This window comes from Orcinus orca, chromosome 6 (assembly GCF_937001465.1).
Source record: "Orcinus orca chromosome 6, mOrcOrc1.1, whole genome shotgun sequence".
Taxonomy (NCBI): Eukaryota; Metazoa; Chordata; class Mammalia; order Artiodactyla; family Delphinidae; genus Orcinus; species Orcinus orca.
In genome coordinates, this window is record NC_064564.1 from 51269963 (window position 1) to 51296225 (window position 26263).

Genomic DNA, 26263 nt, shown 5'->3' on the forward strand with positions numbered 1-26263 from the left:
CCTAAATAATTTAAAATCTTATGCATTAACATATTGCAAAGGAAACAGACAAGTACGAGGGAAAGAGCATAAATTTAATACTCACAAAAAGATTTATCCATTTAATATCACAGCATGACAAGGTCAACTGAACACAAACATGACTAGCAAAAACACAGAGTGATAGTATATGAATTATATCTCAATAAAGCTGTGTTTAAAAAAAATAGTAATTAACACACAGTCTTTGAATTCAGGCACACCTGTGTTTGAATCCTGGCCCTACGACATTTTAGCTGGATGACTTTGGGCAATTCATTTAACCTCTGTCAGCCTCCCAGAAGAAAACAATACCTTATCACATAGTGAGCTTTTTTTCAGTAAGATTAAATCATATAATAAATATAACAATTGTAGTATATAGTGCTTACTATATAGAAAGCACTCAATGAATCAATAGATGCTTACTACTACTATTATTAAAATATCTCTGATAGTTTTCCAGCTGAAAGCACTCTGCTAATTTCACATAAAAACAAAGGAAATGTCATATGTGGACAAAATAGCTAAGTAAAACGTGTCTTTCTCTGATATTTCATATGGCTTGATAAGCTCTCTTTGTAGTAAAAGGCCCATAAAAGAGTTCACGATTTCCCAAGTATCCTTTACTTAGAAGCAAGAAGACAAAACTGTTTTACTAATCACTCCTATAGGAATGAAATGTAACTTGGCTGACCAGAGAAGTTAAAAGCAATGGAGAAGAGAATATGCAAAGGATCTGAATAGACATTGCTCCAAAAAGATACACAAGTGGCCAATAAACACAGGAAAAGATGCTCAATATCCCTAGTCATCAGGGAAATGCAAATCAAAGCCACATGAGATACCACTTCATACTCACTAGGAAGGCTACAGTTAGAAAAAGAAGCAGATAACAAGTGTTGCTGAGGATGGGGAGAAATTAGAACCTTCACTCGCTGCTGGTGTGAATCTAAAATGGCACAGCCACTTTGGAAAACAGTTCTGGAAGTTCCTTAAACAGTTAAACACAGACTAACCATATAATCCAGCAATTTTATTCCTGGTGTATATCCCTCAAAAATGAAAACATATGTCCGTGCAATAGCCTGTACAAAAATATTCATAGCAGGATTATTCATAATAACCAGAAAGCAGCAAAAATCCACATGTCCATCAACGGATGAATGGATAAATAAAATGTAAGATAGTCATATTAAATATGATTCAACCATAAAAAGAAATGAAGTATTGATACATGCTATAACACCAATGAACCTTATAAATATGTTAAGTGAAAGAAGCCAGATACAAAAGACAATATATTGTCTTCATTCAGATGGAATGCATCCTTTCAATCTCTCACTGGAGACCATGATTAATGATTAAGCAGTAGTAATTGTAGGTTTAATCTGACCCTACCAAGGACAAATGAATTTCATGATGATGACTTTCAAAACTGAAGAGTCCATTGTCAACCTTAGGAAAAAGAGCTCAACTCATTATACAAAGGCAAGGATGGGAAAGCCCAGTAAAAGCTAATTTTGGATGGTTTTCCAACTAAGGTAAATATTTTCTTAAACATAGGGTTATTCAATTTACTCTTATTCTTTTTCGTTTTTAAAATTTCACTGTTTTAGGCTGTCTTTCTATATTCTTAATTATATTTGATAGTCAAGGATCTACAGAGAAATAGAGAAATCTCTTCCAAATGTTTCTGGGAAGAAGACTTATAACTATGCTGAATATTTTCATTCTTGAAACTCTTGGCAGCCATCAGTGCTTCACACATGATACCAATTAGAAGACAGAATAAATAGCTTCATAGAAGGCAGGCTGGCTTCCGTAGATAGCATGCTGGCAAAAAACCAAAAGATTAGCCCAAAATTACTAAATGTGGACTGGCAAGGGCCACCAAATTGAGTATATTTTACAACTTAAACACACATCACAGGACACAACAGCAGCAGCTCCACAAATAATGAGTACACACACAAAAAGCTTGGAAAGGCTTAAGCAAGGTCCATCAAGGAGGACTAGATTATTTATACTTATTTAGATGAACATAAAGTTATTTATTACCAAACATAAAAAGGAATATTTTTATAACCAAAATTAACCGTGATGCAGTCAGTTTCAACAAATTCCACAACTCCAGACATTTGTAATATCTATAATGAAAACATGGTAAATAACACTTATTCACGACTAGTAAGCAACAATAAAATAGTGGGTTCATCCCCTAGACAAGAAAGAGAGATGAAAAAGAAGGGATAAAGAAATAAGTATTCTTTGTAATAAAAGGAAGTTAACTGATTACTGGTATTGGTTTTTGACTTATGAATGCCCATCTTATTACAAAAAGGATTTAAAGAGGCTAGTATCTATTTGTTAGAAGGACAATGTATTAAATTCTTATCTCATTTGCAATATTTCAGTTAAGTTTCTTAAAAGTGAATTTTGATAAAAATATTATAAGGGATTTGGATTTTATAACATTAAAAGAGAGAGGGGGTGGGAAGAGAGAAACACAATAAGAAAGAGAAATGCCTTTAACCAAGCAAAGGAAAGGAGTATTGGGGTACCAATTAAGACACAGGCTTTATTAAATAAAATACTTAGACATGATGCCTCAACTCCTCTAGAGGACAATGGAACATAAGAAGGTAGTTGCTATAGAATGAATGTCTGTACCCACCCTCCTAAATCCATATGTTGAAATCCTAATCCCCAAGGTGGTGGTATTAGGAGATAGGCTCTTTGGAAGGAGATTAGGTCATGAGGGTAGAGCCTTCATGCCAGGGATTATAAGCAGACTACAGAGAGCTACCTTGGCCCTCTGGCTATGTGAAATTACAGTGAGAAGACAGTTGTCTATAAGGAAGACAGCTGGCTATGAACCAGGAAGTAGGCCCTCACCAGACAGTGAAAGGGCCAGCGCCTTGATCATGGACTTCCCAGCCTCCAGAACTGTGAGAAATAAATAACTGATGTTAATAAGACACTCAGATTATGTTATTGTTATAGCCTCCTGAATGGATTCAGACTATAAGATAGTATGATAGTGGGTTCAGAATTATCTTTATGAGTAGTGGTTTGGATCGAGGGAATGGATTTGGGGCTACATATGCAACAATCCCAAGTGGTCTCCTTTAAATATAGAAAAAAGTACCAAAGCTTTAGCAGTGAAGGGTTAGGATACCATCTGGAAAAAGAAACTAAGTAACTAGGTCACTATCATATATTATGTGAGTTTTAGAGGAGAGATTAAAAAGACTACTTAGACCCTCCTTGAGGGCATTGACTATAACCAATTTTTCAGGAACAAGTCTGATATTTAAAGAACCCTACATGGGTAGACATTATGCTAGGTCTCTTTTGTTTGTAATCCCATTTTATCCTCATTTGAGGAAATAAGGCTCAAAGACGTTAAGTAAATTAGTCAGAGGACACACAGCTAATAACTGGTATATAGGAGGTACATGGTATGTCTGCCTAAAAACAAAGATGCTTTCTACCACATCAGGCAACAATTTTTTATATCTCCAGTACTAACTACAGTTAATGATGATATCTTACAGAAGTGAAATGAGAAAAATCACTTCTTATGAGTTAATAAGCATCTATAGATAGCAGAGCCTTAGAATAGCAAAGGATGGGTGGAGAACATAATGGAATCGCAGACAAAACGACCACTTCTTAGTGGTAATTAGGGAGAAAAACTTAATTTCTTAGGAAGAAAAACTTAATTTCTTAGGAAGAAAAACTTAATTTCAGAAACAAGTAGATTTCTGTTTGAAAAAAATAATAAAAAGGAAATACTCCCAAATGGTAGAATTATTTATTATGAAAGTAATATAATTATTAAAGTGATACTTTCCATTTCCAGATGACTGACTGTAGCAGTAAAAAACAAAAGTCCTTGATTATGTGAACTATTTCCCTGCTGTAATAGGACCCTACCATGAAACCCTAATAGCTTTGCCAACTACAGGGTACACAGTCTGAAAGACTATCCTTAGTACATATCACTTCCTAAACAGTAATGATGTTTACTGCCTGCTAAATAAATGTTTAGCCAAAAGAACATTATTCTCAAACCCAGACACTGAGCAGTTATCTAACCTCCTTCTGAGGTCTATTTTCCTCATCTATAAATGTTATAATCCCTATATTGAAGAGTTGTTGAGGAACAGAAATGAAAAGTGCTTACTTAGCACAAGGACATGATCATATATACACTAAATAGAGTCACTGCTTGTATGATTATATTATATTCATTATCATCATATCAACCATAATTACCAAAAGCTAAGAGAATTCTACTTAATCTCATTCACTAAAGAACAACAATTGTATAGGTATGTTTACTGCGTCAAAAGAAATTGGTTAGAAAGAATCAATCAAGATGGCAGAGTAGAAGGACATGGAACTCACCTCCCCCCATGAACACATAAAAAATACATCAACACGTGAAATAATTCTCACTGAAAACTAACTGGAAACTGGCAGAAAGATTCCTATACAACCAAGGATATAAGAAAGATCCACACAGAATCTGGAAAGGAAGAGAAGGGACCTGTGCCCCCTGGGAGGGGACTCAGAGGAAAAGCGAGATTACATAGGAGGAGACCCCTGCTGGGGAGCAGGCAGTGCAAGCCATAGATTGGGCGCCCCAGTCCTGGTGTCGGACACAGGGAAGACAAGCCCCCTTGGCTGGTTGTAGAGCTGTTGGAACTAACAGGAGGGCTGTGAAGAACATGCAAGGACTGGCTTGCTCCTGAGGCAGGGTGGCGAGGACAGATTGAGGATGGTTCCAGTGGCTGCCCAGTTTTCTGCAATTAGCCTAGCATACGCCTCAGCCTGAGCCAAGCAAATGCTCCAGTCCCGCTTACTCTACCACACTAGAGAAAGGGCTGCCATCACCAGGGAGAGAGCTCATATCTTAGTACTGAGATGCAGAGGAAACTTGGAACTAGGGCAACATCTGAGCACAGTGTGGGCAGCCATTGCTGGCATTTACACAGGCACTGTATCAGGGGTAGTCTTGATCTCTGACGGAAGCCAGACTGCTGCACCCACACTCTGACACATGCCCAGTGCTAAAGGGAGCCCTGCTTACCCTGCAGCACAGCTTCTCAACAGGGCTGGGGGGTGGCAGAGGCTGGGGGTAGTAACTGGCTGTGAGGGACAGCAGAGACTCAGACACAGCTGGGGCTGTCATTATTGGTGCCTGCACAGGGGGCACATTAGAGGCAGCCTGGACCTCTGTGGCCAGCCCATCACATGCTGGCATGGGCCCCTCTTCCTCCAGCACTCCTCCTCTCTGGGGCAACGGTACAGTGTTGGGAGTGGGAGACAAACACATTTAAGGGAACAGAGACAGCTTGGACCCGAACCTCAGGGCTTCCACTCCATCAACTTTGGACCTGACCCTGCCCCCGATAGGGTGCTAATGGCCAATGAGCAGAGGGGAAGCCACACCTCACACTTGGCTCTGGCCCTGGTTCCTCCATCTCCAACCCTACTTCCTGCAAGATGATAACTGTCAGCATACCCTGAGGAAACGCATGGCTTTTATTCACATCAAATCCAGCTCTCCCACCAAAGGCACTGGGCACACACAGGCTGTAGAGAGACACTCCCACATAAGGACACCTCTTCAAGACTGCAATAGGTAACTGTTTCATCTAATTTCACAGAGACAGGGAAAGTTAAGCAAAGTAAGAAGACAGAGGAACTAGTCTTGACTGAAAGAGCAAGACAAAACCCCTGGGAAAATAAATAATGAAAGAGAAATAAACACTTTACAAGATAAAGAATTCAAAGTATTAGTAATAAGAATGCTAACTAAATTAGGGAAAAGAATAGATGAACACAGTGAGAATTTTAACAAGGAACTAGAAAATATACAAAAAGAACCAATCAGAACTGAAGAATACAGTAACTGAAATGAAGAACTCACTGAATAGCAGACTATGTGATACAGAAGAACATAAATGATCTGGAAGATAGAATAATGGATATTACCCAATCAGAACAGCAAAAAGAAAAATAAATGTTAAAAAATGAGAACAGTTTAAGAGATTTCTGGAAAAACATGAAGCATACCAACATTGGCATTATAGTGGTTTCAGAAGGACAGGGGAGAGAAAGGGGGTTGAAAATGTTTTTGATGAAATTATGGCTGAAAAAGTCCCAAACCTGAACAAGGAAACAGATATCCAGATACAGGAAGCACAGAGGGAATCCAAACAACATGAACCCAAAGAGACACACACCAAGATATATCATAACTAAAATGGCAAAAGTAGAAAATAAAGAGAATTTTTTTTTTTGGCCATGCCACGTGTTAAGCAGGATCTTAGTTCCCAGACCAGGGATCAAACCCATGTCTCCGCAGTGGAATCTCAGAGTCTTAACCACTGGACTGCTAGGGAAGTCTGCAAAAAGAGAATTTTAAAGGCAGCAAGAGAAAAACAAAGAGTCATATACAAGGGAACCCCCATAAGGCTATCAGCTGATTACTCTGCAGAAACTTTGCAGGCCAGAGGGAGCAGCATGATATATTCAAAGTGCTTAAAGAGAAAAATCTGCAACCTAGGATACTCTACCCAGCAAGATTATCATTCAGAATTAAAGTTGAAATAAAAACAAACTTCTCAGACAAGCAAAAACTAAAAAAATTCATCAATACTAAAGCTATCCTAAAGAAATGTTAAAAGGTCTTTTCTAAGTGTTAAAGAAAAAGCTATAATAAGAAGTAAAAATTTATAAGAAAGGAAAAATCCCACAATGAAAGGCAAATATATAGTAAGGACTGAGGATCAACCACTTAAATAAACTAGCATGAAGATTAAAAGACAAAAAATTGTAAAAGCAGGGGCTTCCCTGGTGGCGCAGTGGTTGAGAGTCTGCCTGCCGATGCGGGGAACGCGGGTTCGTGCCCCGGTCTGGGAGGATCCCACATGCCGCGGAGCGGCTGGGCCCGTGAGCCATGGCCGCTGAGCCTGCGTGTCCGGAGCCTGTGCTCTGCAGCGGGAGAGGCCACAACAGTGAGAGGCCCACGTACCGCAAAAAAAAAAAATAAAAAAAAAAACAAACAAACAAAAATTGTAAAAGCAATTATAACTACAATTAAAAAAATGAAGATGTAAAATAGGACATCAAAAACACAAAATGTAGGGGAGGGGAGTAAAAACAGATGTATCTTTTAGAATATGTTTAAAATTAAATGACTACCAGTTAAAAATAAGTAGATATGGTTATAGGTCAACATGAACCACAAATCAAAAACCTACAATAGATACCAAAAACCTAGAAAGAAACACAAGCATACTACTAAGGAAAATCATCAAACCATAAGGGAAGAAACAAACAGAAGAAGAAACGAACAGAGAAGAACTACAAAAACAACTGGAAAACAAGTAGTAAAATGGCAATAAGTATATACCTGTCAGTAATTACTTTAAATGTCAGTGGACTAAATGCTCCAATCAAAAGACATAGTGGCTGTTTGAATAAAAAATCAAAACCTGTCTATACACGGCTTACAACAGACTCACTTCAGAGCGACACACACAGAGTGAAAGTAAGGGGATAGAAAAAGATATTTCATGTAATCAGAAATGACAAGAAAGTGGGGGTAGCAATACTCATTTCAGACAAAATAGACTTTTAAAACAAAGTCTATAACAAAAGAAAAAGAAGAGCATTATATAATGATAAAGGGATCAATACAAGAAGAGGATATTACACTCATTAACATATATGCACTCATACAGTGGGACCTAAATATACAAAGCAAATATTAACAGACATAAAGGGAGAAACTGACAAAAAACAATAATACTAGGGAACTTTCACATTCCACTTACATCAATGGACACATCACCTAGACAGAAAATCAATAAGGCAACCATAGTCTTAAATGACACAATAAACCAGATGGTTTAATAGATACCTACAGGACATTCCATCCCAAAACAGCAGAATACGCATTCTTTTCAAGTGCACATGGAACATTTTCCAGAAGAGATCAAATGCTGGCCACAAAACAAGTCACAACCAATTCAAGAGGATATAAATTATATCAAGCATTTTTTCCAATCACAGTGGTATGAAACTAGAAATTACAGAAAGAAAACTGGGAAAATAACAAACACCTGGAGACTAAACAACATGCTACTAAAAACCAACAGTCAATGAAGAAATCAAAGAGGAAATCAGAAAATACCTTGAGACAACTGAATATGGAAACACAATTTTCCAAAATCTATGGGATGCAGCAAAAGCACTTCTAAGAGGGAAGTTTATAGTGACACAGGCCCTCCTCAAAAAACCAAGAAAAATCTCAAATAAACAACTTAACATACCACCTAAAGGAATTAGAAAAAGAAGAACTAACAAAGCCCAAAGTCACCAGAAGGAAGGAAATAATAAAGATCAAAGAGGAAATAAATAAAATAGAGACCTAAAAACAAAAAAAAAAGATCAATGAAACCAAGGGCTGGTTTTTTGAAAAGATGAGCAAAACTGATAAACTTTAGCCAGGCACATCAAGAAGAAATGAGAGAGGAAAAAAAATAAACAAAATAAGAATTGAAGAGGAGAAATAACAACCGATACCACAGAGATACAAAAAATCATAAGAGAATACTACAAATAGTTATATGTCAACAAACTGAACAACCTAGAAGAAATGAACAAATTTCTAGAAACATGCAAGCTGCTAAGGCTGAATCAGAAAGAAACAGACAATCTGAACAGACTGATCACTAGTAGTGAAATTGAATTTATAATTAAAAAAAAAAATTCCCAGCGAAGTCCAGCATCAGACAGCTTCACAAGGGAATTCTACCAAACATATAAAGAAGAGTTAATACCTATCCTTCTCAAACTATTCCAAAAAACTGAAGAGGATGGAACACTCACAAATTCATTCTATGAGGCCACCATTACACTAATACCAAAACCAGAAAAAGACATCCCCCCCAAAAAAATTTCAGGCCAATATCTTTGATGAATATAGACACAAAACTCCTCAAAAAAATATTAGCAAACTGAATCCACTGATACATAAAAAGGATCATACACCATGATCAAGTGGGATTTATTTCAGGGATGCAAGAATAATTCAATATTCGCAAATCAATGTGGAACACAACATTAACAAAGAGAAGGATAAAAATCATGTGACCGGGGGCAGAGTCAAAATGATGGGGGAGGAGGATGCGGAGTTCGTGTACCCTCAAAACTAGGGCATCTACCAGGTGCTGGTGGGGGAGCTCAGACACCTAAGGGGATGGGAGGAATGCCTGCGCAACCAGGTAGGATGTGGGAGGGAAGAAGGCGGGGGAGGAAAAGTGGAGGTGGGATGGGACCAGCACGCCTGAGGGGTGGCTGGGGGAGGAGAGGGGTTCCCACAGTCAGAGGGGCCCACTCAGGGCGATGGGATCAGCAGGGATGGAGAGAGACCTTTGGGGAATTGGGGGATCAGAGGGGAATGCAGCCAGCATCTCCCCAACTTGCTCAGGCCCCAGGAAGCCTGCTGGGGTCCCAGGCTTGAACCTCTGCCCTGCAGGGCCCCTCCAGCTGGGCGGGTCCTGAGGACATGGGAGGGAAAGTGGGGAGGAAAAGTGGAGGTGGGATGGGGCCAGCCCCTGAAGGGCAGCTGTGGGATAGGAGGGATTCCCATGCTTGAGGGGCCCACTCCCAGTGAGGGGATCAGTGGGGATCAGGAGAGACCTTCGGGGGATAGGAGGGGAACACGGCCAGCATGTCCCCTGCCAGCTCGGGCCCCGGCAAGAATGCTGGAATCCTGGGCCTGAACCTCCACCCTCTGGGGCTTCCTCTGGCTGCATGAGTCCTGAGCCTAAGCCCTACCTCCCAAAGGCCTCTTCCAGCCAGGCAGGTCCTGACATTAAGCCCCAACCGCCCAAGGCTTCTATCAGCCTTTTTTTTTTTTCTGCTGAGGTTCTGTCTTGCATTGTTGTTGTTTCATTTTTATTTTTCTAACTTTATTTTATTTTTTATTCTTTCTTATTGTTCTGCTCCTTTTGGTTTGTTACATTTCTTTTTTTCTTTTTTTGCTGCACCACACGGCTTGCAGGGTCTTGGTTCTCAGGCCAGACGTCGGGCCGGAGCTCCACTGGTGGGAGCACCGAGTCCGAGCCACTGGAATGACAGAGAACTACAGGCCCAAGGGAATATTAATCGGTGTGAGCCTTCTCAGAGGTCCTCATCTTGACACCAAGACCTGGCTCCACCCAACTGCCTGCAAACTCCAGTGCTGGAAGCCTAACAGCAAACAACCAGCCAGACAGGAACACAGCCGCATCCATCAAAAAAAATGGGATGACAAAAAAATATAGTACAGACAAAGGAGCAAGATAAATCCCACAAGACCAAATAAATGAAGAGGAAATAGGGAACCTACCTGAAAAAGAATTCAGAGTAACCATAGTAGATGATGATACAGAATCTTGGAAATAGAATGGAGGCACGGATTGAGAAAATACAAAAAATGTTTAACAAGGACCTAGAAGAACTAAAGAACAAGCAAACTGTGATGAACAACACAATAACTGAAATGAAAAATACACTAGAAGGAATCAATAACAGAAAAACTGAGGCAGAAGAACGAATAAGTGAGCTGGAAGATATGGTGCAAATAACTGCCAAAGGGAAGAATAAAGAAAAAAGAACGAAAAGAAATGAGGACAGCCTCAGAGATCTCTGGGACAACACTGAATGCACCAACATTCGAATTATAGGGGTCCCAGAACAAGAAGAGAAAGAGAAAGAGTCTGAGAAAACATCTGAAGATATTACATTCGAAAACTTCCCTAACATGGGAAAGGGAAAAGCCACACAAGTCCAGGAAGCACAGAGAGTCTCATACAAGATAAACCCAAGAAGAAACACACCAGGACACATAATAATCAAACTACCAAAATTTAATTGAAAGAAAAAATATTAAAAGCAGCAAGGGAAAAGCAACAAATAACACACAAAGGAATCACCATAAGGTCATCAGCAGATTTTTCAGCAGAAACTCTGCAGGCCAAAAGGGAGTGGCAAGATATATTTAAAGTGATGAAAGGGAAAAAACTACAACCAAGATTACTCTACCCGGCAAGGATCTCATTCAGATTCGACAGAGAAACCAAAAGCTTTACAGACAAGTAAAAGCTAAGAAAATTCAGCACCACCAAACCAGCTTTACAACAATTGCTAAAGGAACTCCTCTACACAGGAAACACAAAAGAAGAAAAAGACCCACAAAAACAAACCTAAATCAATTAAGAAAATGGTAATAGGAACATACATATTGATAATAACCTTAAATGTAAATGGATGAAATGCTCCAACCAAAAGACACAGACTGGCTGAATGGATACAAAAACAAGACCCGTATATATGTTGCCTACAAGAGACCAACTTCAGAACCAGGGACACATACAGACTGAAAGTGAGGGAATGGAAAAAGATATTCCAAGCAAACAGAAATCAAAAGAAAGCTGGAGTAGCAAAACTCGTATCAGATAAAATAGACTTTAAAATAAAGAATGTTACAAGAGACAAGCAAGGACACTACATAATGATCAAGGGATCAATCCAAGAAAAAGATATAACAATTATAAATATTTATGCACCCAACATAGGACCGCCTCAATAGATAAGGCAAATGATAACAGCCATAAAAGGAGAAATTGACATGAACACAGTAATAGTGGAGGACTTTAACACCCCACTACCACCAATGGACAGATCATCCAGACAGAAAATTAATAAGGAAACACAAGCTATAAATGACACAACAGACCAAATAGACTTAATTGATACTTACAGGACATTCCACCGGAAAGTGGCGGAATACACTTCGTACTTAAGTGCACACGGAACATTCTCCAGGACAGATCACATCCTGGGTCACAAATCAAGCCTCAGTAAATTTAAGAAAATTGAAATCGTTTCAAGTATCTTTTCTGACCAACACTATGAGATTAAAAATCAATTCCAGGAAAAAAAAACTGTAAAAAAATACAGACACACTGAGGCTAAATAATACACTACTAAATAACCAAGAGATCACTGAAGAAATCAAAGAGGAAATAAAAAAATCCATAGAAACAAAGCACAATGAAAACATGACGACCCAAAACCTACGGGATGCAACAAAAGCAGTACTAAGAGAGAAGTTTATAGCAATACAATCCTACCTCAAGAAACAAGAAAAATCTAAAATAAACAATCTAAACTTACACCTAAATCAAGAAGACAAAGAAGAACAAACAAAACCCAAAATTGGTAGGAGGAAAGAAATCATAAAAATCAAAGCAGAAATAAATGAAATAGAAACAAAGAAAACAATAGCAAAAATCAATGAAACTAAAAGCTGGTTCTTTGAGAAGATAAACAAAATTGATAAACCTTTAACCAGAACAATCAAGAAAAAAAAAGGGAGAGGACACAAATCAATAAAATTAGACATGAAAAAGGAGAAATTACAACTGACACCACGGAAATACAAAGGATCATAACAGACGACTACAAGCAACTATATGCCAATAAAATGGACAACCTGGAAGAAATGGGCAAATTCCTGGAAAGATACAATCTTCCAAGGCTGAACCAGGAAGAAACAGAAACCATAAACAGACCAGTCACAAGTAATAAAATTGAAATCGTGATTAAAAATCTTCCAACAAACAAAAGTCCAGGACCAGATGGCTTCACAGGCGAATCTATCAAACATTTAGAGAAGAGCTAACACCTATTCTTCTCAAACTCTTCCAAAAAATTGCAGAAGAAAGAACACTCCCAAACTCATTCTACGAGGCAACTATCACTCTGATACCAAAACCAGACAAAGACATCACAAAAATAGAAAATTACAGAACAATATCACTGATGAACATAGACACAAAAATCCTCAACAAAATACTAGCAAACAGAATCCAACAATACATTTAAAGGATCGTATACCATGATCGAGTGGGATTTATCCCAGGGATGCAAGGATTCTTCAATATATGCAAATCAATCAATGTGACACACCATATTAACAAATTAAAGAATAAAAACCATATGATCATCTCAGTAGATTCAGAAAAAGCTTTTGACAAAATTCAGCACCCATTTATGATACACACTCTCCAGAAAGCGGGCATAGAGGGAAACTACCTGAACATAATAAAGGCCATACACAACAAAACCACAGCAAACATCATTCTGAATGGTGAAAAAATGAAACAATTTCCTCTAAGATCAGGAACAAGACAAGGATGTCTACTCTCGTCACTATTATTCAACATAGTTTTGGCAGTCCTGGCCACAGCAATCAGAGAAGAAATTTTAAAAATCCAAATTTATAGGGCTTCCCTGGTGGCGCAGTGGTTGGGAGTCCGCCTGCCGATGCAGGGGACACAGGTTAATGCCCCAGTCCGGGAAGATCCCACATGCCGCAGAGCGGCTGAGCCCGTGAGCCATGGCCACTGAGTCTGCGCATCCAGAGCCTGTGCTCCGCAACGGGAGAGGCCACAACAGTGAGAGACCTGCGTACCGCAAAAAAAAACAAAAAGCAAAAAAAACAAAAAACAAAAATCCAAATTTATATATAAAACACTGATGAAAGAAATCAAAGATGACACAAACAGATGGAGAGATATACCATGTTTTTGGATTGGAAGAATCAATATAGTGAAAATGACTGTACTATCAAAAGTAATCTGCGGATTCAATGCAATCCCTATCAAATTACCAATGGCATTTTTCATAGAATTAGAACAAAAAATTTTACAATTTGTATGGAAACACAAAAGACCCCGAATAGCCAAAGCAATATTGAGAAACAAAAACGGAGCTGGAGGAATCAAGCTCCCTGACTTCAGACTACACTACAAAGCTACAGTAATCAAAATAGTATGGTACTGGCACAAAAACAGAAGTATAGATCAATGGTGCAGGATAGAAAGCCTAGATATAAACCCACGCACCTACGGTCACCTAATCTGTGACAAAGGAGGCAAGAATATACAATGAAGAAAAGACAGTATTTTCAATAAGTGGTGCTGGAAAAACTGGACAGCTACATGTAAAAGAATAAAATTAGAACACTCCCTAACACCATACACAAAAATAAAATCAAATGGATTAAAGACCTAAATGTAAGAGCAGACACTATAAAACTCTTAGAGGAAAACATAGGAAAAACACTCTGACATAAATCGCAACAAGATCTTCTTTGACCCACCTCCTAGAGTAATGAAAAGAAAAACAAAAATAAACAAACAGGACCTAATGGAACTTAAAAGCTTTTGCACAGCAAAGAAAACCATAAATGAGATGAAAAGACAACCCTCAGAATGGGAGAAAATATTTGCAAACAAAGCAACTGACGAGGGACTAATCTCCAAAATACACAAACAGCTCATGCACCTCAACATCAAAAAAACAAACAACCCAATCGAAAAATGGGTGAAAGACCTAAATAGACATTTCTTCAAAGAAGACATACAGATGGCCAAGAGGCACATGAAAAGATGCTCAATATCACTAATTATTAGAGAAATGGAGACTGAAATTACAATGAAGTATCACCTCACACTGTTCAGAATGGCCATCATCAAAAATCTACAAACAATGAGGGTGTGGACAAAAGGGAACCCCTCTTGCACTGTTGGTGGGAATGTAAATTGATACAGCCACTATGTAGAGCAGTACGGAGGTTCCTTAAAAAACAAAAAATAGAAATACCATATGACCCAGCAATCCCACTACTGGGCATATACCCTGAGAAAACCATAATTCAAAAAGTCATGTACCACAATGTTCATTGCAGCCCTATTTACAATAGCCAGGACATGGAAGCAACATAAATGTCCATCAACAGATGAATGGACAAAGAAGATATGGTACATATATACAATGGAATATTACTCAGATATAAAAAGGAACGAAAATGGGTCATTTGTAGAGATGTGGATGAACCTAGAGTCTGTCATACAGAGTGATGTAAATCAGAAAGAGAAAAACAAATATCGTATATTAATGCATATATGTGGAACCTAGAAAAATGATACAGATTAACCATTTTGTAGGGCAGGAATAGAGATGCAGCGGTAGAGATCAGACATGTGGACACAGGAATGGATGGTGGGATGAATTGGGAGATTAGGATTGACATATATACACTACCATGTGTAAAATAGACAGCTAGTGGGAACCTGCTGTATAGCACTGGGAGCTCAGCTCGGTTCTCCGCGGTGACCTAGATGGGTGGGATGGGGTTGGGGAAGGCCCAAGAGGGAGAGAATATATGTATACATACAGTTGATTCACTTTATTGTACAGCAGAAACTAACACAACATTTTAAAGCAACTATACCCCAATTTTTTTAAAAAAAACACATGATCATCTCTATAGACACAGAAAAAGCATGTGACAAAATTCAATATCCATTCATGATAGAAAATTTCATCAAAGTTTGTGTAAAAGGAACATATCTGCTCATAATAAAGACCAGTTATTATAAACCTACAGCGAACATCACACTCAATGGTGAAATGATGAAAAGCTGAAAGAATTTCCTCTAAATTAACAGATGAATAGATAAAGAAGATGTGTGTGTGTGTGTATTCCAAATATACATAATAGAATATTACTCAGCCATAAAAAGGAATGAAATTCTGCAATTTGCAACAATGAGTATGTACCTAGAGAATATTATGCCTAGTAAAATAAGTCAGACACAGAAAGATAAATACTCTGTTATCACTTATATGTGGAATCTAGAAGATAAAACAAATGACTGTATATAATGAAACAGAAACAGACTCACAGATACAGAGAACAAAGTAGTGGTTACCAGTGGGGAGAAGGAAGGGAGGAGGGGGGACGTAGGGCTATGGTATTAAGAGACACAAAATACTATGCATAAAATCAATAAGCAACAAGGATATATTATACAGCACAGGGAAATATAGCCATTATTTTTTAATAACTTAAAGGGAGTATAATCTATAAAAGTATTGAATTAATATGTTGTACACCTGAAACTCATATGATATTATAAATCAAATATATTTCCATTAAAAAACAATAATAAAGCAGCTTACAAGGCTGCATAAAAAAATTATTTTTACATAAAAAACTTTTGTTAGGTCGATGAATGATCTTTGATGTAATTACCACATTTCTCCAAAAGATTAAAGATTTCTTCTGCTGTGCTACAGTTTTGGGAGCAGTCTGAAGTTCAGAAGATGATTTAGAGACTCGGTTCTAATATCAGTCCATCCTACGCACTCTGATCATTAGGAAAGAAAGGATCCTTTGCCAATCTTCAAGCCAACAAAAGTTTTTTGCTGGCTATAAAACTGCCACTGGCCCATGCCGATTTCCTTACCTCTTCTGCTTCTAAGGCTCTCAAATCACGAAACCGAGAAGCAAATATACTCAAGAGTTCTCCTATAAGCATACTTCTCCTTCTATATTAACAAAAATAAATAACAACGAGGAAGAATCTAAAGTCTGGTTTTCTTTAGTCTCTAGAAAATGTCTACATGTTTCAAGACTTCCCTCTACAAAGAATCTGTAAAGTAGACTGTCTTAATTCACTCTTCTGAACAAAAGTCTCCTACATCCTTGTAACTACAATGCCTTGTAAATTATTTTCTTCCAAATTATACAAAACAACTCAAAAAAGCCCACCTCAGCCTGGCAGAGTGCATGAAGACCTTGTAACACCAAGGCTGCTGGAGTAGCCTGGTCAGGCTTGGTGCATTCATTCAACATCTGGGAAATAGCTGCCAGCATATCTGCACCGTGCTGATACGGCCTACAAAAAACGACAGTTTAGACACAAGATTAAAGCCAAAGAACTATATTACTACTCCAAGGTCTTTTGCCTGAACAAAAACATTAATGCTTTTCTTTACTCTTGTGCCTATCAAACGTTGACCCTCAACTAAGAATACCATATGCTCTTGTTCAAAGATTTGCATCTTCATCATTTCTGCTGTAACTTCAGGCTCATTTTTGGTATTATTACCCAAAAAAGAAGACACTCCTTAACAAATTTTATTCTCCCTGAATCACAAAACCTATTGTCTGAATCGACAAAAACTCAAGTCTATAATAATAGTGAAAAGAACTGACTTACCTTATTGAGATCATCAGTAAACCCAGGGATTTGAGATCAGAAGATGATTGGTCATAGCAGTATTACAAACTAAGGTGGGTATGCCTATCACAATAACGACGATAATGATGATAAAATCATAATAATATGAATTATAACTGACTGAGCACTTACTTCATGCCAGGTACTGTGCTGGATTCACTCACTCATCCTCCTCTCCTTCCTCTATCCCACATATATTGCGCTACCCCCAGAATGCTTTTAACTTCATAAAGAAATGCTCAGGTCTGCATTCGTTGTAACCCCTCAGCGATATAATACTTCTCTCTATTTAACAAAATATCAATTGAAAAAATTGCCTGACTGAATTCTATTGCTTCCCTGTCCGCCAAATGGAAATCATTTAACAAAACTGGAAAATTTTGACGGATCTCGAGATGGTAACTGAAGGGTTCACTGAATAAGTTTTCAACAGACTCTGATCTGATCTGATGTTTAACGTCTCCTGAGCCTCATCTTTAAGTATGTAAAATTAAAATGTCGGCTATCATCTCTAAATTTTTTCCATGCCTATACCTCAAGAGAATCTAAACTCTTAAGTCTTGGGTTAACACGTGTGTAACTTTTAGACTAAGATGTTTTTTGTGTTGCCAAAAGGCTGAAGCTTAGAAAAGAGGCAGAACTGCTGAGGCTTAAATACAGTCTGATCCAAGATTTTACTTGAAACGGAAATCATCCACATTATCAGCATCTGGGCCAACCCATTCATTGCACAGCTTCAGGAAGTACCATTCACAGTGTCATCACTGACAAAAGTAGAATGATGCTCCAAGAATTCTACAGTGCAGTGGCTCAATCAATATGTGAAACTGCAGGATTATAACTCATTTCAAATGTATCAAATCTATTTCCTCTCTAAGATTTTGGCCTTACCCTAATTCAAGAAAATAGAAATCTGGCAAGGTGGAGCTTTGCTTAGTGTTATTTCAGTCTTGTCACCTCCTGCCTAGTTATTAACCCATAACCTAGAATAGCAGAGTCATCTCCCTAACATCTTCATGTCTTCCTAAACCCTAAAGCATACACAGGAATTCAAGGTCATTTCCCTCCTTGTAATAATTCCTAATAATTAATTCCATTCAATGAGTTACAAATAAGGCCTTCTCTATTAAAACATCTTATAAAAATCAGCATAACATAGGGAGAATATAAGAAAGAACAGCTTGACTGATAATCCACTGCTTAGGTTTCAGGAATTTATATATAGAAAAATAGAAAATGTAACATCATATGTTTTATTACAACATTAAATTATTACACAGAAAAGGATATATAAATAGCCTCTAAACCTAGATATAAGTCTAGACCTGAAAAGACATGCCTGCTACTCAAAGCTATTGTCTGATGTTACTAAATTTTACAATCAGACAATTTGACTTTAATATTCATTTATTCTTATTCAAACATCCTCTGCCTATCTTTCCTTGCTTCTTGCTTGCAATAAAAAAATTAAATGCAAAATAATATATCATGATATACATTCCCAAAGGTCAAGCATGTCTTACCTTTGCTTACATATATCTCTGATCGATGCTGCTTTAGCTATCAGTTTCTCCCATTGGACCTCCTTGCCCACAGACAGAGAGGGCACATCGGACATGGCCATGAAACGCTGCAGTTCAGGATAGACACGATCCTAAAAAGGCAATTTCACAAAAAAGGTAATTTCACAACTTGAGTTGAATAATAATTGTCTCCTTTTATGCAGCATTTTCACGTCTAAATCTTACATCTGCATTGCAAATTATAATGTGTTTCATCTAATCAGAAAAAAAGAATGCTGTTATGATTGCTGGGGATTTTCTTACAGATCCATGTACTGTTCATTTCATAAAACAAGAAAAAAGTGGCAAAATCTCACTCTAATTACAAAGGCTCTAATCACTTATATTTCTATCACTTTTTCCACACAAATCGAAAAATAAATTTCAGAATTAAGGAAATAAGATTATTTTCTATTCTCAATTTCTCTCTGAGAGTCAATCACAACTGACCACATTATAGATCAAAAGTACACTAAATCAAAATTTCTCAATGCAATCATTGATGTCACTAATATTACTATATCAAAGAAGTGTCATGCATAATGACAAAATTACCTTTCTTCAGTGAAAGGGACATGCTTACTACTCATACAACTGTATATCTGAGCTTACCTGTTTTTCCCACAAAGAAGTCAACAAGCGCAAAGTGACAGCTTTTAGTTGCGGAGTGGTTCCAAGAAGTTGAATTACTCGTAGAATTTGTCCTATGCACACCTAGCAAACATTGAAGAAACTTTGGTTTCATAAATGCAAATGTGGATAACCCCAAGGTTACCAAAGGAACTTAAAAAACATCTTATTATAAAATAAAGACTGAAACGGAAGCTTACTACAGTATTACCCATCTCCTCAGAGGTTGGAGATAGCTTTGGGAGGAGCTAGTTAGCAATTCTGGGGGCATAAAGACCCAATCTCAGACAACAGCCAATGGGAAAACTTGATGAAAAAATGATTTTTAAAAATTAATTCTTAAATATTGTAACAAAAATGTTTGGCCCAACAAGGGAAGCAGTGATCAAGGCAAAATTAAAGGGTCAAAATTTCACATGACAACAAACAAAATTCATGCCTCACTTTCTTTTTGCCCCAAAGTAAGTCGCTTAATATACAAACCTTGTGAACACCAAGTGTAGGCAAAGTATACAAGATATCATTGTATAACACAGGTTCCAGTGGTCTTCCTAATTTGAACATCAAAACTGGAATCAGATTTGGTACCTAAAATGAATTTAAAGAACGTATAAATTATGCCTTTTAAAAGAAATCAATCGATAAAGCAATATTTCATTTTTCTCCAAATGAATACTATGAATATATATGAATTTAAAGCCTAAAAAAATGTCAGTTAGCCATTTGTTATTAATGGTAATTTCAAAGTACTGCTAATATTCTCTCTCTTTTATAATTACCTGTGAGCCCTTGTTCTATCCCTTTATACACATATACATATTACAGGGGTTTTCTGGTGTTAAAAAAATGCTTTTCTTAAACAACTATGACATAAACTCTCAGCAATACAAAAATAATTAATACATATCCTGCCCTAAAGAAGCTTACAGTTCTAATGAGTAGCATAGTGAAATATTCAATGGTTATTCCAATGTAAAATAATTAAAACCAATTGTAATATAGGGGGGGTTAATGGACAAAAATTTCCCTCCACGTTCATACTTCAATCCCTATGCATGACACAATAAAATAAGAAGAGCAAAATCATTTGTGGATCAAAAGACTTAATATTGTTAAAATGGTACTATTTCCCAAATACATCTACATATTCAATGCAACCCCTATCAAAATCCCAGGTAGCCTCTTTGCCAAAATTCAGAAATTGATCCTAAAATTCATTTGAAAACAAGTGATCCTGAAGAGCCAAAACAATCTTCAAAAGGAGCAAAATTTGAAGATTCAACCTTCCCGAATTCAAAATTTATTACAAAGTTACAGCAGTCAAAATAGTGTGGTACTGACGTGAGGATATAAATATAGATCAATGAAATAGAACTCACAGTCTAGAAATAAATCGTTACATTTAAGTCAATTGATTTTAGACAGAAAGGCCAAGAAAATACAATGCAGAAAGAAGAGTCTCTTTGAAAAATGGTGTTTGATTTTTGACAACACTATTTCCATATGCAAAAGAATTAATTTGGACTCCTTCCTCACACCACATGTAAAAATTAACTCACAATAGATTTCAGACCTGAATGTAGGAGCAAAAACTGTAAAGCTCTTAAAGGAAATATAGGAGTAAATCTTTGTGACCTTGAGTTAGGCAAAGCCTTCTTAGATATGACACCAAAAGTATGAGCAACAAAAGAAAACAAAACATTTCATCAAATTAAAAATATTTGTCCTTCAAAAGACGCTATAAAGAAAATGAAAAGAACAACCCACAGAATGGAAGAAAATATTTGCAAATCATATATCTAATGAGGAACTTACATCCAGAATATATGAAGAATTCGTACAACTCCATAATAAAGGACAAATGACTCAATTTTAAAAGAGCAAAGGATCTAAAGAGATACTTCTCCAAAGAAGATAAACAAATGGCCAAAAAAAAAACATGAAAAGATACTCAATCAGCATTAGCCATGACATAAATGCAAATCAAAATCAAATGACGCATGACTTCATACCCAATAGGATGGCTTGAAACCACATTAAGTGTTAGCAAGGATGTGGAGAAATTGGGACCTTCATACACTGCCAGTGGGAAAGTGAAATGGTGCAGCCCCTTTGGAAAACAGTCTGACAGTTTCTCAACTGGTTAAACAGAATTACCATATGATCTAGTAACTGTACTCCTAAGTACCTACCCAAGAGAAATTAAAACATACATCCACACGAAAACTTACATGTGAATGTTCACAGAGGTATAATTAATAATAGCCAAACAGTGGAAACAACCCAAATATCCATCAACTGATGAAGGGATAAATAAAATACAGCATATCCATATGATAGAATATTATTCTGCCATGAAAAAGTAATCAACATGGATGAACCATGAAAACATCGAGTGAAGTAAAAGAAGCCAGTCATAAAAGACCACATATTATATGATCCATTTATATGAAATGTCCAGAATAGGCAAATCTACAGAGACAGAAAGTAATTGCTTAGGATCGGGGAGGTATAGGAGAAAATGGGGAGTGATTGCTAATGGGTACAATGTTTCTTTTGGTGGTGATGAAAATGTTCTTAAATTATCTGTCATTGTGGTTGCACAATTCTGTGAATATACTAAAAGTCACTTTGTACACTTTGAATGAATTAATTAAATGGCATGTGAGTTATATATTATAAATATATATAAAATATATTTATATGTATATTTTATTATTTTTATATTTTTAATAACTATATAAAACTACATTTTAAAATCATTAAGTGAACACCTATTATGAGCAAGGATCTCTACTTGATGGCACAAAATGCAATGCCAAAAAAATTTTATTTTCCTTATAGTGCATTTGACAAGTTTGTTACCCAGAAATTGATAAACTTCCTCTATCTGCTGTAGTCTTAGAAAACTTGTTCCTTCTAAGCTTAGAAGACATATATTTTAATTCAATCTCAAGAAGGAAAAAAAAAATCCTCCTAACCCTACCAACAAAAAAGTGACAGTTAAACACTGACTCATTAATGGGCCTGACCATCACATACCACAGCGGCATTTGGAGCTACACATGTAATGGCTACAGACACACAACACACAGGCAGAATTTATGATGTTTTTAACAACTGCCGGGGCTCTATTGGAACAGAAGTTCCAGCACCCTCACCTTGAGCAAACGAAAGGAAACAAATTTTTGAATTGGCTTTTTAATTCCCCATTTTAATTAAAAAAGGTTATCTTAGATTGCACTGCACAGGCCTCAATGAATTACTCCTTCTGGGAAGATCTCTACCAAGACAGTTTGACAGATTCTTAGTTCTGAGAAGGGCAATCAGTACATATAGTGGCATTTTACAAAATAGTGTATTTTATTATATGGCTTTTAACAAATGTTTAAATTATATTGTCAGGAAAGAAATAAAGTATTCTACTTATGCTAAAGAGTACACCTCCTTCATGATCCTCAGACCTAAAGAAGTATGTAAGGGTGTTTAGTTTTCTCTGGTAAGTTCAGAAATTAAAAAACAAAGTGGGAAATTTTTACAGCAAATAATCTTAGATCTTGAGGCTATTCTAGTTCATATTAAATTCTCAAATCAATGGAAAAAGAAAATAGGTGTTATTTCATTAGGAAAACATAGATATAGATATATATGTGTGGAAAACATTTTTTGCATAAAGTCTGAGCTGTTGTTTTCCAAATGAAAAGACAAATGTGTATTTATTGATTTACTTGAGATGTCATTATGGGCTCTTGATTCCTCTGCTCTTGAGTCTTCTATTCTCTGGAAGCAAAAAAAAGCAGAGAATGAATACTCTGCCTTTACCTTAAATTTAAAATAAGCTGGCAAGTGCCCTATAATTCACTGTCTCAAGACCTCCTGGTTTCATAAAACTCAATGTTTTCTCTCCCTCCTTCAGAATTCAAGTCCTTGATTTAAAAAATTTGATTTCAAATGATGGACTCATTAAGGAAACCCCTCCCATAAGACTATCAGCAGGTTTCTCAGCAGAAATCTTGTAGGCCAGATGGGCATGCAGAATGATATATTCAAAGTGCAAACAATCAAACAAAAAAACCCAGCCAACTAAGAATACTATATCTAGCAAAACTTTCTTTCAAAAATGTAGGAGAAATACTTTTCTAGATAAACAAAAGCGAGGGAGTTCATTCACTAGGCCTCCCTTACAAGAAATGCTAAAGGAAGTCCTCCAAGTTGAAAGGAAAGAACATTAGACTGCAACATAAGAATATATAAAAGTATAAAGCTCAGTGATAAAGGTAAATGTATAGAAAAATATAGAATACTGTAATATGTCACTTTTAATACTAGAATAGGAGATGAAGACATAAATATAAATAGCTAACTATAAAGATATGTTAATGGATACACAACATAAAAAGATGTAAGTTGTGACATCAATACCATAAAGTGTGGGGGGGGGGTTGAAAAAGTAGAACTTTTACATGCAATTAAAGTTAAGTTATTACAAGCTTAAAATAGGCTATTATACATGTAAGGTGGTTTCAGTTAAGTGCCATGGTAACCACAAAGAAAATACCTATAGAAGATACATAAAAGATAATGAGTAAGGAATCAAAGTATTTCACTACAAAAAAATCAACAAAACACAAAGACTGAAAGAGAGGAAAAGAGGGACACAACAGCTATAATTCAGACAAAAAACAGTTAACAAAACGGCAATATTACGTCCTTCCTGATCTATGTAAATGGATTAAACTCCCCAATCAAAAGACAGAGTGGCTAAAAGTTAAAAGACAAGATACAACTAAATGCTGTCTACAAGAGATTTACTTTATATTTCAGGACACACATAGGCTAAAAATAAAATGACAAAAAAAGATACTCTATGCAAATAGTAACCTCTAAAAGAAAGCAAGGATAGCATAACTTATACCATGCAAAATAGACTAAGTCAAAAACTGTCACAAGAAACAAAGACGAACATTATATAATGATAAAAGAGTCAATTCACCAGGAAGTTAAACAATTATAAATATATATGCACCCAACATCAGAGCAATATAAGTATGCTCAAATATACAAAGCAAATATTGACAGAACTGAACGGAGAAATAGATACCAACACATATAATAGATTTCATTACTCCACTTTCAATAATAAATAGAACATCCAGACAGAAGATCAATAAGAAAACAGAGGACATGAACAACACTATGGACCGAATGAAACTAACAGACATATACAGAACATTCCATCCAACAGCAAGAAAATACAAATTCTTCTCAAGTGCATACACAACATTCTCCAGGAAAGATCCACATGTTAGGTCACAAAATAACAAATTTAAGAAGACTGAAATCATACTAAGTATCTTTTCTTACCACAGTGGAGTGAATCTAGAAATAAATATTAGTAAGAACACAGGAAAATTCACAAATACATGGAAACTAAATAACACACTGTTCATCAACAGATGAATGGATAAAAAACATGTGACATAGACACACACACATATACACATACACACAATGGAATACTACTCAGCCATAAATAAAGAATAAAATTTTTCCATCTGCAACAAAATGGATGGACCTGGATGGTCTATGCTTAATGAAATAAGTCAGACAGAGAAAGACAAATACTGTATGCTATCACTTACATGTAGAATCTAAAAAATAAAACAAACTAGTAAGTATAACAAAAAGGAAACAGATTAACAGATATAGAGAACAAACTAGTCATTACTGGTGGGAAGAGGGAAGAGGGAAGAGGGGAGGGGCAATATAAGGATAGGGGATTAAGTTTATACAAACTACTATGTATAAAATAAATAAACTAGGGCTTCCCTGGTGGCGCAGTGGTTGAGAGTCCACCTGCAGATGCAGGGGACATGGGTTCGTGCCCCGGTCCGGGAAGATCCCACATGCCATGGAGCGTCTGGGCCCGCAAGCCATGGCCACTGAGCCTGCGCATCCGGAGCCTGTGCTCCGCAATGGGAGAGGCCACAACAGTGAGAGGCCCGCGTACCGCGAAAAATAAATAAATAAATAAACTACAAGGATATATTGTACAGCACAGGGAATCCAGCCAATATTTTATAATTACTATAAATGGAGTATAATCTATAAAAATTTTGAATCACTATGTTACACACCTGAGATTAGTGTAATAGTGTAAATCAACTATATTTCAATTTTAAAAAAGAAAAAGTATCTCAAATAAATACTCTAATCTTATACCTCAAGGAACTAGAAAAAGAAGAATAAACTAAGTTCCAAGTTAGCAGAGGGAAGGAAATAATGGAAATTAAAGTAGAAATAAATGAAGTAAATAACAGAAAAAAAATCAACAAAATTAAAAGTTAGTATTTTAGAACATCAACAAAATTGACAACCCTTTAGCTAGACTAAGAAAAAAAGAGAGAAGACTCAAATAAAATCAGAAATGAAAGAAGAGACATAACTGATACCAAAACAATACGATGGATTTTGAGACAACCATATACAATTATACTACAATAAATGGGATAACCTAGAAGAAAAGGCTAAATTCCTAGAAATATACTTCTCACGAAGACTGAATGATGAAGAAATAGAAAATCTGAACAGACCAATTATAAAGAAGGAGATTGAGTCAGCAATCAAAAACCTCCCAACATAGAAAAGCCCAGGACCAGATAACTTCACATGTGAATTCTACCAAACATTTAAAGAAGAATTAACACCAATCCTTCTTAAACTCGTCCCTAAAAATTGAAGAGGTGGGAACACTTCTGGACTCATTATATGAGACCAGCATTATTCTCATACTAAAACCAGACAAAGACATTACAAGAAAAGAAAACTACAGGCAACCATCCCTAATGAACACAGATGCAAAAAGACTCAACAAAATACTAGCAAACA

General features: G+C 36.5%; 1 protein-coding gene across 4 annotated transcripts in view; it reads right to left on the minus strand.

Moving 5' to 3' along the window:
- FOCAD (focadhesin) overlaps positions 1-26263 on the minus strand; it is a 312830-nt gene that overhangs the window by 149132 nt on the left and 137435 nt on the right. For all 4 annotated transcript variants that reach the window (XM_004286219.3, XM_033417332.2, XM_033417330.2 and 1 more), the window contains 4 exons: positions 19859-19963; positions 19358-19459; positions 18707-18837; positions 16712-16838 (listed from right to left, as the gene is read on the minus strand). In XM_004286219.3, the coding sequence (XP_004286267.2) occupies positions 16712-16838; positions 18707-18837; positions 19358-19459; positions 19859-19963 (465 nt within the window). The remainder of the gene's footprint in view (positions 1-16711; positions 16839-18706; positions 18838-19357; positions 19460-19858; positions 19964-26263) is intronic.